Source organism: Hyperolius riggenbachi, chromosome 5 (genome assembly GCF_040937935.1).
Source record: "Hyperolius riggenbachi isolate aHypRig1 chromosome 5, aHypRig1.pri, whole genome shotgun sequence".
Lineage (NCBI taxonomy): Eukaryota > Metazoa > Chordata > Amphibia > Anura > Hyperoliidae > Hyperolius > Hyperolius riggenbachi.
Window position 1 is genome coordinate 432,274,895 of NC_090650.1, and position 21,461 is coordinate 432,296,355.

The 21,461-nt window shown below is 46.0% G+C and overlaps 1 protein-coding gene across 2 annotated transcripts in view; it reads right to left on the reverse strand.

Moving 5' to 3' along the window:
• TRAPPC9 (trafficking protein particle complex subunit 9) overlaps nt 1-21,001 on the reverse strand; it is a 669,767-nt gene extending 648,766 nt beyond the window's left edge. Inside the window, exons 1-5 of one of the 2 annotated variants that reach the window (XM_068238081.1) lie at nt 20,706-20,999; nt 16,642-17,245; nt 11,975-12,120; nt 5,175-5,303; nt 420-446 (exon numbers count right to left, since the gene is read on the reverse strand). In XM_068238081.1, coding sequence (XP_068094182.1) covers nt 420-446; nt 5,175-5,303; nt 11,975-12,120; nt 16,642-17,225 — 886 coding nt within the window. In that variant the 5' untranslated portion in view covers nt 17,226-17,245; nt 20,706-20,999. Of the gene's footprint in view, nt 1-419; nt 447-5,174; nt 5,304-11,974; nt 12,121-16,641; nt 17,246-20,705 lie in introns of both variants that reach the window. The other variant, XM_068238082.1, reaches the window with a different exon arrangement.
• Between the last annotated feature and the right edge of the window lie 460 nt (nt 21,002-21,461).

Here is a 21,461-nt window from a genome sequence, read left to right on the forward strand (position 1 = left end):
TGTACTCCTCTACTGCCTTCTCTACATTGGCACCGGAAGAGCCTGTACCACGTGACCTCGTCTCACGCACTGACGTCAGCTACATAAGACGGGGCCACGCTGTACTTTTGCATCACTTCAGGTAAGGTTTTAGGCTTGGTTCACACATAAAAAGGTGACTTCCGTTGCGTCGCACCATAACGTCGCAGTATGGGAGTCTCCATAGACCTTTCATTGCATGGCGGGGGGGGGGGGGGGGGGGGGTAAAAATACTGCGCCACCTCAGTGTGAAAGGGCCCTAAAGAGCAAAGACAGTGTGCAGCATTTGTGCAGGAGGATTCAGCGCCAGGCACACACAGCTCTCCCACAGAGTCAACTGCTGAGAAACTACTGTATATACAGCATCACCCACAGACCCAGCAAAGGCAATGTATACTTACCCGGGTCAATCAGCACCTCCTGCGCCCCTGCCAGGAGGAAAAACAAAAAGAACAAATCAGTGTTAGGTCCGAAGTGGGCCATATTATGCAAACTATACTATAAGAACTCCATGGGTCTTATGGTGCCCATACATGGTACAATTTTTTTCATCCAATCTTATCATTTCTATGTAGTATAAGGGTAAATTAAGTGAATATACTCAAAGGATAATATAGGCAGTTCCCTTATATTACATAAAAATGGTAAGATTGGATGAAAAAAATTGTACCATGTATGGGCAGCATTACAAACATAAAGCAATGTGAACCTTCAGACTTGTAAATGTTTCAGGAGACTGTTAGATTATGACATATTTGTTTCTAACAGCATCATAGGCATTAAATACATTGAAAAAGCTTTCTTGTAGCAGTTAAAGAGAATCTGAAGGTAAATTTAGAAGAAGAAAAAAAACATACTTACCTAATGAGAGGGAAGGCTCTGGGTCCTATAGAACTTTCCTGTTCCTCTCACTGGGCCAAATTTATCAAGTGTGTCGAGACAAAATATTAGTAGGTTTTTAGAAATCCATGCAGAACTGTCTCAGACATCCTAAGAAATCACTAAATAGTGCAGATTCCTTCTTAAACTGTTAGGAAAAGGAGGAGTTAGGGATGTCTCTGACAGTGCAGTGTGTGAGGGGAATTGCTGTTGCTGAGGTAACCAACACTTCTGCTGTCAGCAGGCGCTGAGTGAGGGGGAAGGAGCCCTTCACAAATCATTACTAGCCTGCACTATCTGTAGAACTGCTATTGAGCACTTAATCTGCAGCAGTTTAGAAATGGATTTGCACTTTTCTTAATTAACTACCTGTAGTGCAGCTCTAGAAATCCACGCTAAACTGACGGTATTATGTAGACTTTGGGAAGTTTCTTACTATCATGCAGAACAGTTCCTCTGCTGGTTAGAACCGTTTTAGAAGAAAAAAAACTGTCAGTAATGCTTTGATAAATCTGTCCCACTGTCCCTGCTTTCCAGGGCTGGCTCTTCCGTTCGTTACAATCTCCTGCTGCAGGAGGCTTTGGAAGTCTTCAGGAGCCCAAGTCCCCCTGGAAGACAGACGGCTCTTTACTACGCATGCGCGCAAAAGCATGCTCGCACATGCGCAGTATGGAGCGTCCCGGCTTCGGGAGCACTTGGGCTCCTGAAGACTTCCGAAGCCTCGGGCAGCAGCAGAGAGCAGTATTCAACCAATCAGTCAGAGACTGCTAACGGGTGATGAAAGCCAGCTGTGGAACAGGAAGACTATAGGACCCAGAGCCTTCCCTCTCCTTAGGTAAGTATGTTTTTTTTTTTTTTTTTTCTTTAATTTAGCTTGAAACTCTCTTTAAGGCTGGTTTCACACCAGAACGTTGCGTTTTAGGGGACGTTATGGTCGCATAACGTGCCCCTAACACAACGCCTGGTGCTCTCTTCTGTGGACGTCAGAGTGAGCCGCGTTCTGCAGCTCACTCTGGCGTCCGTGATGCGTACTCTTGGACGCATGCGGCATCACGTGGTCCCGCCCGGCCAATCGCCGCACAGAGCGGCCGTTCCAAGAAGTAAACACTGCACGTCACTGAGTGCAGTGAATATTAATTAGCCATGTGCCTGGCCGCTCTCCGCTCCTCCCCAATGTTACTGAGCATGTGCAAGCAGTTTAACGCGGCTCTGCCGCTTACAAAGTACTGCATGCAGTACGTTGACTTATGGCGCAGCGTTACTGTGTAACGCAACGTGGCCAGTGTGAACAGCCCATTGATTTTTCAGTACTGTGCGGTGGGCTGCGTTACAGGCTGCACTAACGTGCGCCTGTAACGTCCCACTGTGAAACCAGCCTAAAAGTACAATCAAATGCTTAAACCATTCCATTTATAAGTAAAAGCATGTTCCTTCCATTGTTTATATTACTGAAATGATTTATTACTGCTCCTATATGCTGAACTACAGACAGAATCTGCACAGGGATGATATTATATGGTACCAGATGTAGCTGATTGGAGCCTAATAGCTGCAATCGGCTGTCCAATGAGCTGGCCCGGATTTCTGCAAAGGCCTCAGAGGCCACGGCCTAGGGCGATAAAATCAGATAAGATCAGAAGGGCGGCATGACTTGGAGAGAGAAGAGGTCATATGTCAAAGTAAATCATCTCCTCTGTTCCCGCAGCGCAGCCAGCCAGCGCCCTGCTCTGCACTAATAGAGGAATTCCAGAGTTCCCCAATCCCTGCACCTCTTACTTCCTGATGTGTTATAACAATCAGGATCAATCATAACTGTCACCTGATGATCCAATTATTTATATGGATCGACATACAGTACAATTGGATGTGAGAAATACCAGGGATTTACATTACAAAGAAGATAAAACTAAGTTCCGCTGAGTTCTAATGCAGGCATTCACAAACATTTCTACTAGTTTCTTCGCCTTCTCTTTTAGAGCTGTGACACTGTTTGACCCCAGCAGTTGTAAATTACACTTTCTTATCTAGGCCTAATTTATTGCTTTCTTTTCTTCTTAGCCAGTGATCTGGTCTCTGCTTAAGTTAACTCTTTCCTGACTCATTTTCTGTCCTTCATCTCCGACCATCTATGAGAACTGCTGAAGCCTGGAATAAAAATGCTGTATGCTTCTCTTTCATTGCTAAACTGTCACTGTCACCTGAGCTGTTACTACCTCTATGCTAGTGTGTATGGTTTGGCATCCTTCTGCTTTCCTGTAGCATTAGAGCATTCTACCATCTTAGCCATCAGTAAAAGCAGAGAGTTTTTAATCAGGATGATACCATTTATTGGCTTAAAAGAAAAAGAGTAATCTTTCTGCTAATAAGCCTTCTTCAGACTTTGTTCCTGTATACTATCTATATGTTAAAGCACACCGCCATATGTACATTCAGCATTCAAAAGAGATACGTAGATTTTTCAGCAAATATAAATAAATGTCATTCAGATGCTTTAAAGTGGAGCTGAACTCTTGCACAGGACAGAAGGAAACCATGCAGAGACATGCACAATGTGTGTATTTAGAGAGCCTTTCGAATTCTTCCACATCTGTGTCTAATCACAAATTTGATATCTTCCCTGTGTCACCTGGCTGCCACAGCATATAAGCTTATTTTAAAGCACAAGATGTTAATATATTTGCTTCCATGAAAGTAGGAATTAGACACACTGTCTATTTATTGCAGGATTTGTATCAGCTGTAACAAAGAAATGTTTTTTCTTTAAAGGTTATGTTGTTGAGTATCTTTTAGAGCAGAGAGGAAGTTCTGAGTTCAGGTCCACACTAATTACAACCAAACATCCAAAGTTGGTCTTGACAGGATGTTTGCTGCTTACCTGTTCTCTGTTTTGTTTGGGCTTTTCTCCATTGCACTGCCCTGCCACCTGTTTGTGGCTCCAACTGCAGCCAGTCGCACAGAGGACAAAGAAGCAGCGCATGCTCTGGTCACTCGCGCTCCCTGTCACCTGTCTGTGGCTGTGACTGCAGCCAGTCGCACAGAGGACAAAGAAGCAGCGCATGCTCTGGTCACTCGCGCTCCCTGTCACCTGTCTGTGGCTGTGACTGCAGCCAGTCGCACAGAGGACAAAGAAGCAGCGCATGCTCTGGTCACTCGCGCTCCCTGTCACCTGTCTGTGGCTGTGACTGCAGCCAGTCGCACAGAGGACAAAGAAGCAGCGCATGCTCTGGTCACTCGCGCTCCCTGTCACCTGTCTGTGGCTGTGACTGCAGCCAGTCGCACAGAGGACAAAGAAGCAGCGCATGCTCTGGTCACTCGCGCTCCCTGTCACCTGTCTGTGGCTGTGACTGCAGCCAGTCGCACAGAGGACAAAGAAGCAGCGCATGCTCTGGCCACTTGCTCTACCTGTAATTTCCTGCTCCTGCCCAGATGTGCACAGCAACCGAGGCCAGTACAGTGTTATGCATTCTTGACGAGTACCGATCATACATCAGCGTAATTTCTCAAGTATGCATTCCCAAAACACTATCGGCTGCTGTGCACATTCGAGCAGGAGCGCAAATTTCCATCGTGAGAGGACAGAGCATCCACTGATTCTTTGTTCAATGAGGGGCACAGCAGCACAACTGAAATGAGCCCATTCAAACCAGTGATCGCTAGTCAGATAGTTGGACAGAATGTTTTTTGGTGGTGGTGGTGGCGGGGGGGGGGGGGGGGGGGGGGGGGGTTGGGGGGCGCTTGGTGACAGCAGGCCTAGGGCACTAGTAAGTACAAATCCGGCCCTGCCAATGAGGTACTAACATCTCTGAGCTGATGAAAATCTGAGGCTGGGAGCACACCAAGCAGTGCAAACACTATGTGTTTTCTGCACTATGCGTTTTAATTTCTTTGTTGGGTTTTTGTTGCATTTTTGTAGGCGTTTACATTTTGCATTTGCGTGTTGGCAGGTTTTTTTTTTATGATCAATGGAGTAAAATACAGTCTCATATTTAAAGAAAAACTTCAAACAAAAATTTAAAAAAGCATGTAAAAACACATTCCTCTGCATCTCCATTCAGATACAGAATGTGCTTCTTACATTTGTTTTGGAAAATTATGCAGCAAGTTGTGTGTTTTCAAAAACATATATGTGTTTTCACATGCAAAGACTTTACTTAGCGCTGGTGTTCCTAGCCTGATTGCTCCATTTCCAACCTGCATAACTAGCATATAATTTACATCAACTAGCAATCATGAACATCTCACTGACTGCCCAATACTCCACATGTCGCTGGACGTACCTGGCCTGTGCCTCTTGCTGGCCTCCGCAGGAAGCGATATATTCTGGGGGCGGCGGCTCCCCATCTTCCCTCCGGTCCCTCCAGGGTAATGGTGAATGACGGAGGCGGAGCACAATCCCTCCAGCGCAGCTGCAATCACCAGAGATCGGGACAGCGTTATGGAAGAAAATCACTGGAGGTTATATAATCAGGACAGGTATCATGTATTAGTCCTACTTCAGGATTACATCATTCTTCTGGGTTATATTCCTTCCCTTTTGCTTCATTTTTTGGAATCAGGGAAAAACACCTCAAAATTTACCACTTAACCCCCTTGGCGTTATGATTCTTTTCGGATTTTTAGGTCTAAAAGCATGCTTTTAGATCCTCAAACCTGGAGAAAATCATGCTACTAGGGAGATCTGCAGCAGCCCAGCACTCACTCACCTCCCTGGGATCCAGTGCTGCAGTTTTACCTCCATCCTCCGGGTGGCGCTGTAACCTTATGGTGAAATTGCCGGCTGTCATCACGGCGACAGACGGCGATCCCACCAGGGGGAAGCAGAGCCTCAGAGGAGAGGAAGAAGAATGGCGGCCAACGTTGGCCTCCTCCGGGAGGTGAGTTAAAACGCCCGCTGCACGCATTTCTCTGCATAGACCTCCTGTCAGTTAGCACGAGTTCAGCTCGGGCTTACCGCTCCTGGCATGCTTTTTCCACTCCGAGCTGAACTCGTAATTACCGCTAAAGGAGGTTAAAAGACACCTGACCCAGGACAAAGCTACCTTAGGTAAATAAAGAGGAATGTTCACGCTGTATCCACATACCTCTGTGCGTTGTCCGTTCCTCTCCTCCTTCCCCCCGATCCGTGTAATCGCTCCTTGGAAAATCTGACTTCTGGCTAAATACATATTTTCAGACAGGAAGAGGCGGGCTTGCTGATCGAAATACTTCACCGGGGACAGCAGGGGAACGAGGGGAGGGAGAGAGAACCGGGAAAGCACATGGGATCCAGAGCCTTTCCTTATATAAGTACATATTTTTTTAGTCGCTTCAGGTGTACCTTTATGGAGGGAAAAAAAAGCATGTATACATATCTGAGGCTTTGTCCAGCCCCCCTTAGGACGGTGGCTCCCTCACCCTCCTCCTGGGTGGGCCCGATCCTCTTTTAGCTGTCCAAATAAATCTTCCAACTGAAACCCAGCTACACACACACCCCTTATCTTCCTGTAGCCAGGAGCATACTGTGCCTGCTTCAGTACACTGCAGCGGCGGGAGCACGACAACAACATGCACAGTAAGTGGCGACAGGCGGCGATTGGAAGATATACCTGGACGGCCAGTGGTGAATTGAGGTGACACGGGAGGACGGCGAGGGGGCCAACGGCCTAAGGGGGACTGGAGAAAGACCCAGGTGTGTTTTTCCCTTCATTTCAAGTTTCCTTTTAAACAATACTAGTTGCCTGGCAGTCCTGCTGATCTCTCTTGCATCAGTAGTATCTGAATCACAAACCTGAATCAAGCATGCAGTAAATCCAGTTACATTTTAGTCAGAAGTACCTGATCTGCTGCATGCTTGTTCAGGGACTATGGCTAAAAGTATTGGGGGCAGAGGATCAGAACGACAGCCAGGCAATGTGCATTGTGTAAAAGGAAATAAATATTTCAGCCTCCATATCCCTCTCACATCAGGTGTGCTTTACTATATACACCAAGTTCTAAATGAATATGCAAATGATATTTCCCTCTGATTTTCCTAAGTAGTGGATGCAAGTGGCAGTCAGCATCATCTTTTAGTTATCAACCGTTATCAGGGGTAGGGAACCTATGGCTCGGGAGCCAGATGTGGCTCTTTTGATGGCTGCATCTGGCTCACAGACAAATCAGTAGGGTTGATTCACTAAACTACACAGCTCAAGCAGCACAGCTCAGTGTGGCAGCGCAAGTAACATTTTCAAAGTAGGTACGTTACTGCTGTAGCATGCACTACTAACTTACTTGCGCTACCCCAAAACTAACGGCTCTCCAATTGTCCCAATCTGGATCCTGTCAGGTCCAGTGACTTTGTAGGATGAGATCCCTGCACTTTGATTGGCCCAATAGGGTGCCAGTCACTTGACAAGCAGCCTATTGGGCCAAAGTGCGGGGATCTCTTCCTACAAAGTGAATCAACCCCCAAGTCAGATAGCTAATCGTACAAGCTGTTAGTTGGTATTTCTCCTGTCTGGTTCTCGGGGAAATTGCTGATGTTGCTGAAAACCAAGACAAGCTGAAGACTTGTCTGACACTGCCGCTGCCCGGCGGATCAACTGTATACACATCACCATGGCATGAGGGACATGAGCCCTCTGCCGCGCATTGTCCCAGTATGAAACATACTGTATGGCTCTCACGGAAATACATTTTAAAATATGTGGAGTTTATGGCTCTCTCAGCCAAAAAGGTTCCTGACCCCTGCGTTAGAGGATAATTCCAAAGTTACTGAACAAACCTGATCAAACCTCCTCATGATAACAGGATTTTTTGAAAAAAAAAAAATTAAAATGCAATGTTCCTAATTATTACGCACAACAGAGTTTTAAAACATTTTATAAGGCTGTAAAGATCTGAAAATGGTAATTTGTTGAATTTGCAGTATTAGGAGGTCATATTTACTATAATCAATGCAATTTCAAACAAAAACATTTTAACAGGTCAAGTTATATATATATATTAACATATGACCCCTTATTTGATAGCAGCTTCAGAATTCTATCATCCATTGAATTTTTTTTTTTTTGAGTTTCTGCTTGAATTTCTTTGCAGGCTGTCAGAATAGCATCTCGGAGCTGATGTTTGGATGTAAACTGCCTCCCACCCTCATATATCTTTTGCTTCAGGTTGCTCCAAAGGTTCTCACTATGAAGGTCAGGAAAGGATAGGGGCTTTGCTTTTGTGTGCTGCTTTTCCTCAGGTGGTCATCCCATTGCAGTTTGTGCTTTGTAATGATGCGCCTTCATAAGGTAGTTGTCCCTACACTGGTCTTGGTCTTTCCACGGCTCAATTTTCGGTGACAGAGAGTACAGATGGCATCGCTCTCATCTGAGGCAGACACACAAAAACATTTCCACACCGCTAAGCCCTGGGATGATGGCACTTTGGTGATGGCGGCCGACTGAGTGTTAAGTGGGGTGCCAGAATCAGAGCAGGAGGAGGAAGATAGGTCACACTTCCGTGCGGAAGCTGAGGAAGATGAGGTGTTCTGTGTTAAATAGTCAACTACGTCCTGACAATACTGGGGGTTGATGGCACGTGACTTCTTCTGAACACCGTACTTTGGTCAAGGCCACACGAAATCACTACATCACAACCTCGGCCAGACCTGCCGGGTGGCCTGCCTCTGCCTGTTTTGTCCATATTGAGGGGGATGAAGTGAAAGGTATGCACTGACTTGACTAATACAATGTGCAGTCACACAGATGCAGTGAAAGGTATACACTGGCTGCTGTATAATGATGAGACAAATACACTTGGAATCCTATAACGAGAATCTGTTATGGAGAGCAAGTCTGCCATCCATTCAAGTGAAAGGTATGCACTGACTGGTATAATGCAATGTGCAGTCACACAGGTGCAGTGAAAAGGTATGCACTGACTGCTGGTATACAAAACAGTGTGCTGTCACACAGATGCAGTGAAAGGTATGCAGTGACTGCTGGTGGTATACTGCAATGTGCAGTCACACAGGTGCAGTGAAAAGGTATGCAGAGACTGGTATATAAAACAGCGTGCGGTCACACAGATGCAGTGAAAGGTATGCAGGGACTGCTGGTATAACAATGTGCAGTCACACAGGTGCAGTGAAAGGTATGCAGTGACTGCTGGTAGAACAATGTGCAGTCACACAAGTGCAGTGAAAGGTATGCAGTGACTGCTGGTAGAACAATGTGCAGTCACACAGGTGTAGTGAAAGCTATGCAGTGACTGTTGGTAGAACAATGTGCATTCACACAGGTGCAGTGAAAATGGATGCACTGACTGCTGGTATATAAAACAGCGTGTGGTCACACAGATGCAGTGAAAGGTATGCAGTGACTGCTGGTATAACAATGTGCAGTCACACAGGTGCAGTGAAAGGTATGCAGTGACTGGTATTATAATACAATGTGCAGCAGTCACACAGGTGCAGTGAAAAGGTATGCAGTGACTGGTATATAAAACAGTGTGCTGTCAAACAGATGCAGTGAAAGGTATGCAGTGACTGGTATTATAATACAATGTGCAGCAGTCACACAGGTGCAGTGAAAAGGTATGCAGTGACTGGTATATAAAGCAGTGTGCAGTCAAACAGATGCAGTGAAAGGTATGCAGTGACTAGTATTATAATACAATGTGCAGCAGTCACACAGGTGCAGTGAAAAGGTAGGCACTGAATGTGCTGAGCCTGGCACAATATAGCAATTAGCAAGGGCCAGCTGCAACAGGCAGGGCTGTATATGCAAGTGTCAGTGGGCCACACACAAAAAAAAACACACATTACAGGAACATTAGCTCTCAATAGAGCGGTTTTGGGGGGCTTTTCAGCAATAAATATCAGAAAGGAGCAAACTAACAGACCTCCTAACTATCACTTTCCCCATCTCTCCAATGTCTCTCCCTTCTCTCACTAATACAGCAGCACACCGAGTGAGAAAATGGCTGACGTTGCTGCCTTATATAAGGGGGGCTCCAGGAGGGAGTGCAGCCTGATTGGCTGCCATGTGTCTGCTGATTGTGATGTAGAGGGTCAAAGTTTAGCCCAATGGTGTAGTATAGGGGGCGGGTCGAACTCGCATAAACTTGCGTTTCGACACAAACGCGAACCCGCGTTGTTCGCATCTGAACCGTTCGGGCCATCTCTACTCAGCAGTGCTTATGGGGCTGAGGAAGCCCCAGGTAAGTATCAAATCTTTCTTTATTCTCCTCTCAGGTTTATTTTAAGTACCATAGAAGAAAGTGGACAATCAGAAACTCTACATACTTTTCAGAAGTCATTTTTACACCTTCAGGGACCCTAAAAGGCCCAACCAGCTCTCTCCCCATGATTCCAACCCAAACCATGACTCTCCTACCTTTTTACTGATGTCCCAGCCTTGCTGTGATTTGGTGGCCGCCAGCCATCCACCATTCCATCCATCTTGACCATCCAGGGTTGCACGGCACTCATCAGTAAACAAGACTGTTTGAAAACTATTATTCTTGTAGTTCTTGGCCCACTGCAGCCATTTCTGCTGGTGAGCATTGGCCAGGGGTGGCTGAATAGAAGGTTTTTGCATAACTGCAATCCTCTGGAGGATCCTGCACCTTGATGTTCACAGGACTCCAGAGTCAGCAGCAGCTTAAAATACCTGTTTGCTACTTTCTAATGGCATTTTAGCAGCTGTTCTCTTAATCTATATTCATTTGGCAGAACCCTTCCTCAGTTTGCTTTTATCTGCACAAACCCGTGTGTGCTCTGAGACAGCCACAAATCTTTTAACAGTACGATGATCATACTTAAGTATTTGTAAAAAATAAAGGTTTTCACACCTTGTCCAGGCATTCAGCTATATCACACTTTTCGGCAGCAGAGAGATCAGTTTTCTTTATCATATTGCTTGAAAATGATGGTCTGCTTAATAATGTGGAACACCCTTTTTTAGCAGTTTGTCCTTTAAAGAGAAACTCCAACCAAGAATTGAACTTTTTTCCCAATCAGTAGCTGATACCCCCTTTTACATGAGAAAAATAATGCTTTTCACAAACAGACCATCAGGGGGCGCTGTATGACTGATTTTGTGCTGAAACCCCTCCCACAAGAAGCTCTGAATACCGCGGTACTCTGGGCATACTGCCACAATGTAACAATGTTCACAGACAGGAATTAGCTGTTTACAGCTGTCTCTAACAGCCAAAACATCTAGGAGCAGCTACATAACCTGCCCACAGTAACAATGTCACAATGTAATAAATGTCAGAATGTAAATCGGGGAGAGGAAAGATTTTACAATGAGCAGACACTGACTAAATCATTTATACATAATTATGGTAAAAAAAAAAATGAAGCACTTTTTTTACTACATTATTTTCACTGGAGTTCCTCTTTAAAGGACAACTGAAGTTCCAAGATTATGGAGGCAGCTATATTTATTTTCTGTTAAACAATACCAGTTGCCTGGCAGTCCTGCAGGTCAATTTGGCTGAGTAGTGTCTGAATCACACCGGAAACACCTGATCTGTAGCATGCTTGTTCAGGGTCTATGGCTAAAAGTATTAGAGGCAGAGGATCGGCAGGGCTGCCAGGCAACTGGTATTGCTTAAAAGGAAATAAATATGGCAGCCTCCATATCTTTCTCACTTCAGTTGCCCTTGCTTCAAGCTCACCTGACAAACTAGTTATCACAGGTGTTCAAGATTGATTTCAGTGATCAAAAGGGCCCTGAGACACAATACCATCCATGAGTTCAATTAAAAAACAAAATATTTTTAATCTTTATGACACTTAAATACAATGTGCATAATGATTTGGAACACAGTGTAGAAGAGTAGTTCTGATTTCTCAGAGAGCAGCCATGGAGGAACTGTGCAGAAAAAAACAATAACATTTCAGCTTTTCTGTGATGCTCGTTGCTAGGATACCGAGAAATGTGTTCAAGCCACTCCCCCAACCTGCCAGCACAATGCTTCCCTCTGGGTAATCCAGCCTTGTGCTTATGTTTCCACTTATGGTCCTTTGGTTCACATCAGCATACTATATTGGTCCCAGCTTTTTGCTTTTCTCTGTTTCCAGTTTATAATGTACATATATTGTTCATTCACATCTTACCTCCCAGCCAGACAAAGTCATTGACGGCCCGTAACAGCTCCACAGCCATGTGATAATGGACCAGAGCGTCCTGCAGCATCCCGGCCTGCAGGTTGAGGTCCCCCACGTGCTTCCGCATGCGGCCCTGACACCGCTTCTTGTAATGCCTGTGGAGAGAGGACTTGTCAGTCATCCTATTGGCAAGCATAAACCCAAGCACAGCATTATTCAAGCAGCAGGGACAGCCATACTATCCCAAGAAAAATAAAACACATGTATAATTAGAAAAAAGACTTGTTTTATTTACATATGTATTGTACTGTCCACATTTTTACTTCAGTGAATTTTTTATAGTAAATAAATAGAAAACTGTTCCAGTCATTGTCAATCTTTACTACTGACTGAAGCCAGTCCTGATGTCATTTCCTCCCTTCCTCTTTTTTTTCTGCTAGAGACTGCACTATTCATATCTAGCTTGCTTTGTAAACACATGTGAGCATAGACAGGGGCGTAACTAGAAATCACTGCCCCCCTGCGAAACATTGAATGGGGCACCCTCCCTCCAGCACCCCCCACACACACACTGAGAACCAATGTTATTCAGTTGGCTAGAGCACACTTGAATGTGTTTTCCCCAAAGCACTGTACGCATTTTCTCTATCAATTACATTAGCTTCTGTGATAAAACTTGCATGTTTTCACACATACAGACACACAAGGTGTGCAGAAAACACATACAGAAAATAGACAAGTGTGCTCCCTGCCTCAGCTTATTACACTCACTCTGTCCATCTCTGATGGAGCAGAACTGGCTCTGCAGACTCCTCCAGCATCACTACAGTACAAAGCATTTGGGGAGGGATAGTGAGGCTGGGGGTAGAGAAGTGCTGTACATAAGAGCCTGCGGAACACTGAATAGGGACTGTCTACAAATCTTTGTCTGCAAAACTTTATATGATTCCTTATCAGTGGTTAAGCAGATGCAGTCATTAGAACAATTGTGCAGAGAGCAGAAAATGTTTTCTCTCCTTGCCCTTAGTTGTCAGTCTTTCAGGACAGGCCCCCTGTGGCTTCTGAGCCCTCCTGCAGCTGCATTCCTTGCAGGGTCTATTGTTACGCCCCTGAGCATAGATCATATTTCAGCAGCTTCTCCCTTCTCAGCCTCTTGTCACACTGAACTGCCCTCAGCCAATCAAGGAGGAGCAGGAATGTGGGGGGAGGGGGATAACAAGCTTCCTTTTCATCAGCAATGTACCAAATATAGCCAGGCTGACTGAGATAAGATTTAATACAGCAGAAACATTTATGATTATATTGGAATGCTGACAATGCAGGGTCAGGTTGCAAGGTGCATAATAAACACAGAACAGTGGGTAAATGGAATTTGATTTTGTGGCTGACAATCCAGCTCTAAAGGACACCCGAGGCAAAAATAAACTAATGAAATAAACAATTGTATCTATCTTCCTTCTCCTAAAAATGACATTTTCAGATATTCCACAGTTTTATTTTATGTTTAAATCTACTTTTAAGTTTTAACTGTTTTATTGTTTTTGCTCAATGACATTCATTGACGTATGTCAGAGCTAAAATCTATGAACAATTGACCCTTTTTATCTCTTTCCTGCTCTCAGAAGCCATTTTCTGCTAGGAAAGTGTTTTTTGGGGGAATTTCTAATCAGTGAAGGTCACACTATAGTCACTTCCTGTCTGAGTCAGGACTGAGTCAGCCACTTACATACCTGATATTTAACTCTTTCAGGCAGAGAAAGAAAAAAAGGAACACAGCATAGTTATTTGTGTGCTGGGCACTGTACATACCCATGTCTATCTCATTATGTCACATGTCACTTCGGGTATCCTTTAGGCTACTTTCCCACCAAGACGTTGCGTTTTAGGGGACGTTAAGGTCCACATAACGTGCCCCTAACGCAACGCATGGTGGTGTTGAAGTTGGACGTCAGATTGAGCTGCGTTATGCAGCTCTCTAAGCAGCCGCTCCAGGTTAGTGATAGGAAGTCCGGATCTTTTTAAAGATTCGGATCATTTGAATCGGATCATTGAAAAGATCCGGATCTTTGAACCGAATCATTTGAAACATTTTACTAGGGAAGCAGACTGGGTGAAATGACTAGCAGGACAGGACTTTCCCTGCACTGTACATTCTGTATGTTCCTGTTTCTTCCAGACAGACATCCACTGTGAACCGAATCTTTCATTGTGATGATCCGGATAATTCGACTCACAAAAAAGATCCGGATCAAATGAACGATTCGTTCATGATCCGGACAACACTACAGTCCCACCACTACTCATCACAGTGCAGTGAATAATAATTAGCCATGTGGCTGGCTGCGGAGGAGGAGGAGAAGGAGGAGAGACCTCCTCCTCCAGCATTACTGAGCATGTGCAAACAGTCTAATGTGGCTTAGCCCAGTATAACGTACAGCATGCAGCACTTTGCTTAAACATGCTGCGTTACTATGTAAGGCAAAGTGTGCACTGTGAACAGCACATTGATTTTACAGTGCTGTGAGTTAGGCTGCGTTACTGGCTGCTGTAACGTACAATGCCCTAAACGGACAATTAAAACAATAGAGAGAAACCTCTGGATAATCCGGGGATCATTTATACTGCAGCGTGTCTTTTGTTGAAATTACAAACACGATGCATGTTGCATTTCTGGAGTGATCATCTACTGCATGAGAATCACAAAGCACAATAACTCTACTATCGTGGCAAAATCGCAGTGCAAAATTGCAATTGCCTAGCATGAATTTTAAACCCCATTTTAAACTCCAAAATTGCAATTGCACCAAAATAGCAATAGCAGGAAAAGATTGGAAAAATCGACTTCCTCCTCATCTTCAGAAATAACAGCAGTCAGACCAACCAGGTGATTTCTAAGGTACTGAACACTTCTCACAATGCTTGGCATTTCAAATAAAACATCTTTGGGGGATGAACATTATTTGTTTTTAATATTTTACTAATTGAGTTTCTTCCCACATTAAAGCGGTATAAAATACTGAAATGATATTTAATAAAAACATGTTTTTTTTACTTTTTATATGCCATACGGTTAGCATATTTGCATTTGTGCATAAGTATTATTATTCATTTAGAAATTACAAGTTCCCAAAAGTACAGTTTTTTGCTTTGAGAGCTGCCTCTGCATTTTATTCATAACTGGTTTTATTCATGTTGTATTGAAGGCAGAAATGCTTTCAGTGTCTGTCTGTGTCCAGGAGCTTCTGCACACTCAGAAAATGTGTCACATTCCTCACTTGATACAATTAAGTAAACACAAGATAACATTATCTCCACTTCCGATGCATCCAGCTTTCTCTGCACTGAACTTTCAAGCCCTGCTTTTAACTAGTTGAATGCTGTTCTAGCAAAAAAAAAATGGTGGTAGTATATAATATGCTGTAAATAATATTTTAGAGCAAAAAAGAAATTATGGGTTTCTGTACTCTAAAATTCTTACAATAAAAAGCATACCATTCTATTCATTATGTTCTCCTGGGCCCCTCTGTGCTGTTTCTGCCACTCCCTGCTGCACTCCTGGCTTGTAATTGCCAGTTTTAAGCAGTGTTTACAAACAAAAGACATGGCATGTGATAGGCTGAGAAGAGCTCAGTCTGTGACTCATACAGAGCCTGAAGGAGCTGTGGAGAGGGTGTGTATAGCTTCTATCCTATCACAAGCAGACCAGCACATTCCAGCCTGAGTGCCTGAGCCTGACAAAGCCGTCAGAGGAAAGAAGATTAGATTATATAACAGAGATAATACAGCCACTGTGCAACTAGTAAAGGCTGCAGTAATCCAGACCACATTAGAACAGGCATATGAACTTCTAGGATAGAAGAAATAAGGCTGAAAATGTTGTTACAGAGTCTCTTTAAAGGAGTACTATCGATTGAAACGACTTTTTTTTTTAATACTCTATATTAGTGTACACATTACCACTAGTGCTAAGGGCACTTTATTTATTCACCCAGGTCTCTTTCTCGCTATCCCTGCTTAAAAATTCATTTCTCACACAGCTCATAGTAGTTTGGGTCACCCTGAGCTGCTTGGTTACTCTGTCACACAGCTCACAAATATATGTCACTGTGTCACTCACAGCATGCAGCAGACATGAGGAGAAACAGGCTGATCTGAGGTGGTAACAGGTAACTAAATGAGCTGGAATATTGCTGGAATATAACTAGCTATAACACTAGTCTGTGTTTACACTCAGACTGGCTGCCTGCTTGAGGTGATTCACTCCAGGCTGCATCCACTTAACAAGCTGCTGAGAGGGGCAGACCACTGTCTACAATTAGCATTATTAGTATCTTTATCAGTAAAGAGAAGCAAAGATAATAAACACACATTGCTAGAATCTTTAACCCCTTACCACCATATCAACAAGATTCTTTCAGCAAGGTGATAATTAAACTATAAACTGAGGAGTTGATAGCATCTCCCCTTTGCAGAGACATGGTCTAGCCCTCTGGAAACTCAGTATTAGATACATTTTGTATCCAACACTGACGCCAAAACTGACGGAGGATTTTACAGCTGAGAGGAACAGCTGTGTGAGGAATCAAATTGCTCCTAGTACTTGCCCTAATGTGTGCTACAACATACAGCATTTAAAAATAAATGCATACATCGATAGTATTCCTTTAAGCACTAACCTGCTGTCGGGATCGAGCCCTACAAAGTCCTTCTTCTCATACGGGACATAGAGCAGCGGTATTTTCTCGCCAGACTTTTCGCTGGTCCTGTCCAGGCGTTTACTCTCCAGAACGATGAACAGGAACTCGATGAAATCCTCCACGCGCTTCTCCAGGGCTTCACAGTCCTCATAGCCGGGGTAGAAATTCACATCGGTCCGGGTCTGCTCGGCCACATCCTCCTGCAGACCGAAGACAAACAGGCGGGAAACGTAGAGGGTGGAGCTGTAGGCATCCTTGTGCTGGTCAAACTTCTGGATGGTGTTGGCGAGTTCTTTGGAAGAGCTGCACTCTGCCACACAAATGAGCCCCACCACTTTCCTGTGCGTCTGGAAGTCGCCCCAGTCGTTGTTCTCTACGGGGTACTGGTGCCGGTAACGGATGTACAGCGCCCTCTGAGAGTTGCTGACGTTGACTTGAGACACGGCGGAGATACGTTTGTAGATCTTGAAGAAGTTCTCGTTCTTCACCACCCCCACAAACTGAACCACAACGAGGAGAGTCTGGTGGTCCTCAGAACACTGCATATAATCAGGGACGCTCATTCTGCTATCATAAGTTGGTCCTACAAACAATTAAAATATATATTTACACATATGTACAGAATAAAGCTATGTTTTTTTCCCTCTGACCCAGGAGTCAAACTCATGCTTCACAGTCAGGGGCAGTACCTCTGGACCTCTAAGCTGACTAAAGCTATAGTATTTTTAAAATCCATCCAGACTTTATTTAAAATGTTAATAACATGTTATCTTCTGCTTAAAAGTGTAATAGATCGCGGAAAAGCCGCCCCGCGTACTGGCAGCAAGGCGGCTGATTCCGTGTCCAGCGCGGCGGTTTGCACGCAGCAGCATGCGCCTGGTGTGGCTGGTTCTATTACTTCACACAGGTTGAGGAATACGCACGCGTGCGCTGAGAGGCAGAACCTTTATGACAAACGAGGAGGGATCAGCTGACCAACCTCAGAGCAAGTGGCTATTGGTTGATCGGTGATGGGTGGCGCCTGGGAGCGCCGCTCTATATATAGTCACTGCTGGTCAGTCTCAAGTTGTCTGCCGTTGCGAAACTTACGTGAAAGCACTCAGACCATAGTCAGATCCCACAGTGTGTTAGAACCAGGAGGACCTGGGAATTCACACTGAGCCAGATTACTTCTGTGTTATCATTGTGTTATACTTCAGACTAGTTCCAGGGTGTTGAGGCCACGGACCTCACACCCAAGACTAGGGATTCTGTGTTATCATTGTGTTATACTTCAGACTAGTTCCAGGGTGTCGAGACCACGGACCTCACACCCAATACTAAGGGATACTGTGTACCATCATATTATACTTCAGACTAGTTCCAGGGTGTTGAGACCACGGACCTCACACCCAAGACTAGGCATTGTTTGATATGTTATAACCTATTGCATTTCTGACTATCCCTCTGCTTTCTGATTCAGTACCTACGCATATCTGATTACCTGTTGCCAACCCTGCCTGCCCTTGGTTACCGAATCACCCTTCTGTCTCTGTACCTTGTCTGCCCGTGTGTTGCCGACCTGGCTTGCCCGACCTTGAGAGCTATACCTCTCCATTGAGAGATTAGTCTCCAGACCTGCTGGTGACACCCACCTTCCAGGTGTCACTCACCCACAGGTCACTCCTGCTATCCAGCCTGGGGCTCCACCCCTTTGGATGTCTCAGGCTGCTGGAAGGTTTTTGCACTTCCAAGAGGGAGTTATTTCCCATACTGCCAAGGACCACCTGCTCCTCGGGTGGTCCCACTCAAGTCATTACTGTTGCACCAAACACTCACACTATATTGGTGTCCAGAGGTTAGTTGTACTTGGATTATTGGTGATTCTGCAGATCAATAATCAGGTATATATCTGTATTCTTGGTGATACTGCAGATCACCAATAATCAGATTCTCTCTGTGTGCTGACACCGATCGTTACAAAAAGGTTTTGAGAAGGCAAAATTGTGTTTAGGCTAGCCTTTTTAGTAGAGTCTATCTGGTTCAATCATAGGTCTCATATGCCTTGTACACACCATGCTATTTCCTGTCAAACAGGCAGGTCGAATCGATCATTTCTGACAGGCCTGATCGTTTTTCTGATCAATTTTCTGATAATTTCTGTACAAAATCGATCAGAAAAACTACTGGAAATCAGATCAGACCTCTTGGAGATTATAGATTCGACCCGTCGATCTGACAGGAAAATGCATGGTGTGTACCAGGCAGCTAGCAAATGGCCACTATTTCCAGCAATTTACTGAAAATCAAAGTAGATCAGAGGATCGCAGTCCAATGGCATTGAGGTGTACCTGAGCTGAAGCTAGGGTAATAATAGGAAATACTAACCTAAGAGGGGAGCCTCTGGATCCTACTCAGGCTTCTCAGGCTCTCCTCACTCCTGCTTGCAAAACTGTCTTTATAAAGCCAGCATCCCCAGCAGCATGTCAGGCCACTGCTGTGTGCACAGCGACATGGGGAGACACAGGGCTGCCTGCACCATACATGGGGGGGGGCTGCCTGACACCCCTGTGCTGTGTGCACAGTGACATGAAGAGACGCAGGGCTGCACCATACATGGGGGGGTGCCTGACACCCCTCTGCTGTGTGCAGTGACATGGGGAGAGACAGGGCTGCACCATACATGGGGGGGGGCTGCCTGACACCCCTCTGCTGTGTGCACAGTGACATGGGGAGACACAGGGCTGCACCATACATGGGGGGGGGGAGGCTGCCTGACACCTCTCTGTTGTGTACACAGAGACATGGGGAGACACAGGGCTGCACCATACATGGGGGAGCTGCCTGACACCCCTCTTCTGTGTGCACAGTGATATGGGGGAGACACAGGGCTGCACCATACATAGGGGGGGAGGCTGCCTGACACCCCTCTGTTGTGTGCACAGTGACATGGGGAGACACAGGGCTGCACCATACATGGGGGGGGGGCTGCCTGACACCCCTCTGCTGTGTGCACAGTGACATGGGGAGACACAGGGCTGCAACATGCATGGGGGGGGGGGCTGCCTGACACCCCTCTGCTGTGAGCAGTGACATTGGGAGATACAGGGCTGCACCATACATGGGGGGGGGGCTGCCTGACACCCCTCTGCTGTGTGCAGTGACATGGGGAGACACAGGGCTTCACCATACATGGGGGGGAGCTGCCTGACACCCCTCTTCTGTGTGCACAGTGATATGGGGGAGACACAGGGCTGCACCATACATAGGGGGGGAGGCTGCCTGACACCCCTCTGTTGTGTGCACAGTGACATGGGGAGACACAGGGCTGCACCATACATGGGGGGGGGGGCTGCCTGACACCCCTCTGCTGTGTGCACAGTGACATGGGGAGACACAGGGCTGCAACATGCATGGGGGGGGGGCTGCCTGACACCCCTCTGCTGTGAGCAGTGACATGGGGAGATACAGGGCTGCACCATACATGGGGGGGGGGGGCTGCCTGACACCCCTCTGCTGTGTGCACAGTGACATGGGGAGACACAGGGCTGCAACATGCATGGGGGGGGGGGGGGGCTGCCTGACACCCCTCTGCTGTGAGCAGTGACATGGGGAGATACAGGGCTGCACCATACATGGGGGGGGGGGCTGCCTGACACCCCTCTGCTGTGTGCAGTGACATGGGGAGACACAGGGCTTCACCATACATGGGGGGGGCTGCCTGACACCCCTCTGCTGTGTGCACAGTGACATGGGGAGACACAGGGCTGCAACATGCATGGGGGGGGGGGGGGGCTGCCTGACACCCCTCTGCTGTGAGCAGTGACATGGGGAGATACAGGGCTGCACCATACATGGGGGGGGGGCTGCCTGACACCCCTCTGCTGTGTGCAGTGACATGGGGAGACACAGGGCTTCACCATACATGGGGGGGGCTGCCTGACACCCCTCTGCTGTGTGCACAGTGACATGAGGAGACACAGGGCTGCACCATACATGGGGTCCCCCTGTCACCCCACATTCAGGACATACGAGGCTCCAGCAGGGGGGCAGTAGACACTCACCTCTCCCAGCTGTCTCCTGCCAGTACTCTCCTCACTTCCTGCTCACCAGGGGGCGGAGCCCTGTAATCCAGGCAGTACCAACAAGAGGGGGTAGCTCCCTCCAATCAGACTCGTCCACTTTGAAAAAACAGACAGCCAGAGATAAAATCCCCTCGTGTCCGAATACGTGTTACGTCAGACTACGCACAAGGCCCATTGTAACCGTACACTCTTCCGTCATTCGGCTGGAGGTGACGCGATGACGTCACGAGCCTCCCCTCAGAAGAGTTGCCCGGTGACTGAGCCCGTCATTCATGGCTCTGTGCTGCGATTGGCGAAGCTCGGCTCGCGCCCCGGTCTGTTGTTTATACGAGGAGCCAATTGCAACTTCTCCCTACTGGAGGCGGCTGGCGCGTCATCAGTTGCCAGCAGCTGTCACGGCAGAGAGGAAGAGAGGGGAGCAGCGATACTGAGAGCTGCCGCTAGGTGTCGCCGGTGTACAGCACAGTAGAAGGCGAATTCTGCTTCCTCCAATAGATCTTCCCTAATCCCTATAATAATTCAAATCTAAGAAGACATCAATTATAGGAACTCATCACAACCATTTATGTGTAGTAATAATACAGAATCATAAATATGTGATGAAATAAAAGGCTGTGATGAGTTATCAAGAAATTAAAGTAATTAAAAAAAACTAGATATAAATCCTAAAGATTTAATAATACTAATTCATAACAGCAAAGTTGGTCATATATTTGTTATAATTCACAATAATAA